The 6,000-nt window shown below is 44.0% G+C and overlaps 1 protein-coding gene across 2 annotated transcripts in view; it reads left to right on the forward strand.

The window, feature by feature from the left end:
- Positions 1–5,703, forward strand: part of IQCA1 (IQ motif containing with AAA domain 1) — a 127,193-nt gene extending 121,490 nt beyond the window's left edge. For both annotated transcript variants that reach the window (XM_054723463.1, XM_008138430.3), the window contains one exon: positions 5,158–5,703. In XM_054723463.1, coding sequence (XP_054579438.1) covers positions 5,158–5,280 — 123 coding nt within the window. In that variant the 3' untranslated portion in view covers positions 5,281–5,703. The remainder of the gene's footprint in view (positions 1–5,157) is intronic.
- The last annotated feature ends 297 nt before the right edge of the window (positions 5,704–6,000 follow it).

The following is a 6,000-nucleotide window of genomic DNA, read 5'->3' on the forward strand; positions in this document are numbered from 1 at the left end:
AGCAAACCCGCCCTGAATTTCAGGAATTTGAACTCTGCCATATGCAATGAAATGTGTGGACCACAAAATCCTTCCATCCTTAGCAGTAAGACATGTATCTTCCAAATTTTAAGAACATCATGGTCCGTGATCTTATAAATTAGCAGCCAGATTACAGAATTGAGTAGCAGCATCAATACTATTGGATTCATACACAAACACACACGCATGCATGCACACATGCACCTGCACACACACATGCCCTGTCTTGTTTACTCACTGGTTTTTTACTTCATATTTCAGACAGTGGAACAAGTCTTGCATAGAGAAGACCATTCCCTATATTACAAACCAATGCTGTTTTTGTCCCATACTTGCCATAGTCCACTTGAATTTTCAGGCACCAGCAAATAGGAAATCACACCTATTAGGAGAACACACCAAAATTTAGTTTTCTAATGTTTGAAGACATTCTGAGATGTTCAGACTTTCCTAGATCTGGCGGAAACTTGGAGATACAACTCTTCCGAATCTGTCTTCTATAGGAGGGAAAAGAGTTACAGAGGCTCTGTCCCTCCTTGTCCAAGCACATTAGCAGTCTGCCCCCCGAAGCCCAGGCAGCAGGCACTCCTCAAAGTCCTTTTAATCCACAGGAATGCAATGTGTCCTCTTTCTGGACCAGCACATAGTTCTTGCCTGACTGGGAAGACAGGGAGGAAAATGATATCCATGCAGTGTTGCCCACCCCAATATCAGCCATGCAACCATTAGAGAGAGGATCTGAATTCTCCTTCACCTAGGCCTCTGGAAGCCTGCTTGAGATTAGGAAAAGTCCCTCTACACCAGTGGTTCTCAACCTTTCTAATGCTGCGACCCTTTAATACAGTCTCTCATTACAATTACAATTGTAATGTAAATTACAAGTGGCCGGTCACTTCTGTCCTGAGAAACCTGACCTGTGCTCTGACCACGTGTCAGACTGAGGTCTCACGGAGCCTCCAAACACGTTGTCCCTGCTCCGTGGACGTGATGGAGGACATATTGAATGATAACAGTGTAATAATCAGAATACTGTTAGCTCAAACATATTGACTACTTATGTGCCGGACACCGTATTAACTCATTTAGCCCCCTATTTTACAAATGAAGAAACTGAGTTATGGAGATATGTGGGAGGCGGAATAATGGCCCCCTCAGATACATCTATATCCTAGTCCCTGAAACATGTGAATATGTGAGTTTACATGCATAAGGGAGATTCAGGGAGCAGGTCAAATTAAGGTTGCTAAGTAGTGGACCCTAAAATGGGAAGGCTATCCTGGCTTATCCCTGGGAGTCCACTGTGATCATCAGAAGTACGAGGAAGGGATCAGAAGAAAGAACCAGAGCGAGAGCAACAGGAGAAAGACTTGGGTACCCAATGTCACCAGCTTGAGGACGGAGGGGGGCCCACAAGCCAAGAAAGCGGGTGGTCTCTGAAAACTGCAGAGGGTGCGGGAGCTGCCCTCCCCTGGATCCTTCAGGAGGGAGCACAGCCTGCAGACCCCTTGATGTCAGCCCAGGGAGCCCCATTTTAGGCGTCTGACCTGCAGAAATAGAAGATAATGTTCTGTTTTAAACCACGAAGTTTGTGGTCCTTTGCTACAGAAGAAAAAAAAAAAATAAGCAAGAGTCAAAGGAACTTTTGTTCCAGGTCACACAGCTAGAAAGGAGGAGACTGAAATTCAAACCTTATTCCAAAAGTAAAAGCCAATTCCATTACCCATATTCTCTACTGTGTCTCAATAAATCATCACCTAAGTACTTGGCCACCTCACCTTACATGTTAGCCAAAGCTCAAAGAAGGATGAGAAGATCCCCAAGCGCCAGAAACCAAGATAAGTCTCAAATGCAGGAACAGTCATAAGCCTGGTGTGCAGCAAAGAGAGAAACGAGGCACAGAACACAAAATGAGATTGAGTCGTGGAAGAAGTAGTGGCAGCCCTGCTGCTTCTGTGACTAGCTCTCTGATCTCCCCACATCACCCAGGAGGACCCACTTCCAGACCCATCAGCATCATTCTAAATTCTGCATCTGGGTGAGAGGCCTGGGTAGGAGCAACTGCAATACTGCTAGGGAGGGAGGAGTAACGAGAGAGGAAGAGACCCTCCTACTCAAACTGCATCTAAAAATCAAGATTCCAAACATTTTAGGAAATCTAATTATAAGTATCATCTGAAAAACAGTTGAAATTTATATAATGCAGATGTTCAAGAAAATAAATGAAGGCATAACTTTCCATTAGAGGTATACACAAAGTTTTAAAACAAAGATGGAGAAATAGAATAAGAGATCGTTATGAAAACAATTGCAAAAAGAAAGTGTATAAATTAAAAATATAGTCACTAACATAAATGGAGGAAATGAAAGAGAGATGAACTCTAGAGTAGACATGGTCAAAAAGCAAATTAGTGAACTGGGGGGTGGTCCTGGGTCTACCCAGAAGGCAGCACTGAGAAACAGGAAGCTAACACCTATGAAATATAATCAAGAACCTTTAAAGATATTACTCCCAACTAAGAGAAGATTTTTGAAGAAAGGAAGAGAAGAAATAACTTGAGGAACAATAATTTTGAAGAAATACTTGCTGAGAATTTTTCTGAATTAAAGGCATGACTTTCAGATTAAAAATATACTCCAAGGGACCAGCAGAACATATAAAAATAAATCTACTCCTACATCCATTATTGGAAACCTGAGAACAAGACCACAGACCAGTCTTAAAAGATACCAGATTACCTACAAAGAAACAACATTTAGGAAATCAGACAGCTCTCTGACCACAATAGATGCCAGAAAACACTGAGGTCATTTCTGCAAAGTGCTGAGGAAAAATAACTGTCAACCTAAAATTATATCCAGCTAAGCTCGAATCCAAGAGACAGGAGAAAATAACATCTCAAGACAAACAGAGACTGAGATAGTTTCCCACTCACAGCCACTTCAGAGAGCAGTTTGAACATAGTAACTAAAATTAAAGATGCTCATGACCTACAACCCCAGGAATCCTATTTCTATGTATATGCTCTAGAGAAGTTTTCTCATGTGTATAAGGAGATATGTAAAAGTTGTGAATTTCAACATCATTCATCCTAATAAAAGAGTAATATGCAAATTAACCATCACTCCTCTATACCCACAAGCCACACCCATCAGCCAATCAGGAGCGAGTATGCAAATTAACCCAACCAAGATGGCTGTGGCCACGGAGAGAGCAGGAGGGAGGCTTGGGTTTCCCCAGCGATGGAGGAAGCCAAGCTTTCCGCACACCCTGGCCAGGCCCAGGCCTCGGCTTAAGGCTACAAAGTTTCAATTATAGAAGATAAATAAATTCCAACAGAAATGGCAGCAGCCACAGAGAAGAGAGCAGGAGGCTTGGGTTTCCCCGGCGATGGAGGAAGCCAAGCTTTCCACACACCCTGGCCAGCCCAGGCCTCTGCTTAAGGCTACAAAGTTTCAATTATAGAAGATACATAAATCCCAACAGAAATGGCTGCTGCCACGGAGGGAGCAGAAGGCTTGGCTCCGCTCCAGACTACAAAGTTTCAATTGTAGAAGATAAATAAATCCCAGATACCAGGGTCTCTGCTTGGGTCGCCGGGGAGTGTGGCCAGCCTGCAAACCACCACAGGCCCCTCACCCAGGCCACCCAATGCCCCAAGGGAACCCCCACCCTGATCCGGGACATCCTTCAGGGCAAACCAGCTGGACCCCACCCATGCACCAGGCCTCTATCCTATCTAATAAAAGAGTAATATGCAGATTAACAATCACTCCAACACACAAGATGGCTGCCCCCATGTGGTCAAAGATCCTGCCCCCATGTGGATACAAGAAGGCCACCACAAGATGGCCAGCAGGGGAGCGCAGTTGGGAGGGACCAGGCCTGCAAGGGAGGGTAGTTGTGGGAGATCAGGCCAGCAGGGGAGGGCAGTTGGGAGGGGCCAGGCCTGCAAGGGAGGGCAGTTGGGGGCGATCAAGCCTGCAGGGGAGATCAGTTAGGGGTGACCAGGCCAGCAGAGGAGGGAAGTTGGAGGCAAACAGGCTGGCAGGGGAGCAGTTAGACATCAATCGGGCTGGCAGGGGAGTGGTTAGGGGGTGATCAGGCTGGCAGGCAGAAGCGGTTAGGGGCAATCAGGAAGGCAGGCAGGCAAGTAGTTGGGAGCCAGCAGTCCTGGATTGTGAGAGGGATGTCTGACTGCCCGTTTAGGCCTGATCCCACTGGAGTCCCAGATTGGAGAGGGTGCAGGCTGGGCTGAGGGACACCCCTCCCCCCGTGCACAAATTTCATGCACCGGGCTTCTAGTATTAATAAAAAATTGGAAATGACCTATATGTCAGCAACTAGAGCATTGATAAATAATGTATTACTACTACAGCCCAGCCGGCATGGCTCAGTGGTTGAGCATCAACCTATGAACCAGAAGGTCATGGTTCTATTGCTGGTCAGGGCACATGCCCAGGTTTCAGGCTCGATCCCCAGGGTGGGACTTGCAGGAGGCAACCGATCAATGATTCTCTCTCATCATTGATCTCTCTCTCTCTCTCTCTCCCCGAAATCAATAAAAATATATTTTAAAAAAGAAAGAAATATTACTACTACAAAGTTTATAAACCAAAATGTTTCTCAGGTTTCAAATAAAATGTGAAGGCTGAGGAAAATGCCATCACAGGCCCAAGTGCACTTACTTAACTGCTTTGTTGATATTTTTGGCTTCAATGTTTCTGCCACGTTTTCAGTGGTCTCCCTTAGAGTGTTCGTCTGATCTCCCATGGTGCACACACGGCCACCAGTCCAGCTTCTAGCAGCTTCTGTGCACCAGAGGGGCCATTCACATTAGCAAGAAAACCCACACCCTCGGGATAGAGTAAGACCCCTGGGAGACAGGTGGCTTCACCGGGAAGCGCTGTTGGTTAGATTCAGCCTGTAGTTCTCTGAAACTGTTAACTCCTTGAGTAGAAGTCCCAAATTGTATAGAAATACCAGGGACAAAGAATTTGTATTAAATATGCATGAAATGCCCAAAGTTTAATGGCAGCCTGCCCCTTCCATCTTAGCAAGATCTTCTCTATTTTTAAGAGTATTCCAGTGAATTCGTGTCATTTTTGACATTTTCCTAAATATTTGTTTTGTTTCAGAACTGGTATGCCAAAACGCCTATGGGTAAAAAGCGTGCCTTGGCACTGATGGGAGGGAACACAGGAAATGCAAAGGATAAAGGACAAAAGAAGGGGAAAAAGGAGAAAAAGAAGAAAAAGTAATGCCTTTTCTGAGGAGCCATCCTTGAGTCTCTCTCGGGGATGACAGTGGCCCCGACTCTGCAGTCTGACGAAGACCCACGCTGATGCCGCAAGCTCCTCAGCCTCTGACTCGCTCGGCTAGACCTTTGCTGGGCTGTACACCAGGCCAGCTGTCCGTGGCAACTGTTTCTAGAGCTTGTAATTGTTCCTTAGCCCATGTAAAGTTTGTACATAACCAAAACTCACCTTCACACTCCATGACGTTTTCAAGTTGGATACTTCATCTCATCAGTACGAGTTGCCAAATTTAAAATTTGATAGTTAGGAAATACTCTAACTTGACAACTAGTAAGTAACTAGAATCTATTATGAGAACACTAGCTTTTTATTAATCAATATATAATGTATATTCTCTTGCACATATTTTAATAAATTAATTCTTTGCTCTATTAATAGACTTTTTATAATGGAATAAAATTCTATTGTCCTTTAACTGACTCAGTAATTTGGTTGCTTGAGCTAAAAACAACCCCAAAAAAAAACAAAACTCTAAATTTAGCTTTGTCGATCTTCTGACTTTGAAGATGGGGAAACTAAGGCCCAGGATCATACAGAAATAGAATAAGAAGAGATAATTATTAAAAAAATCATAAAAAGAAAGCTTAGAAGTTAAAAATATAGTAATTTATATAAAATGAAAAAAATAAAAGCAGTATGAACTCTAACTAGACATGGTCAAAG

The sequence above is a fragment of the Eptesicus fuscus genome, chromosome 11 (assembly GCF_027574615.1).
Source record: "Eptesicus fuscus isolate TK198812 chromosome 11, DD_ASM_mEF_20220401, whole genome shotgun sequence".
Lineage (NCBI taxonomy): Eukaryota > Metazoa > Chordata > Mammalia > Chiroptera > Vespertilionidae > Eptesicus > Eptesicus fuscus.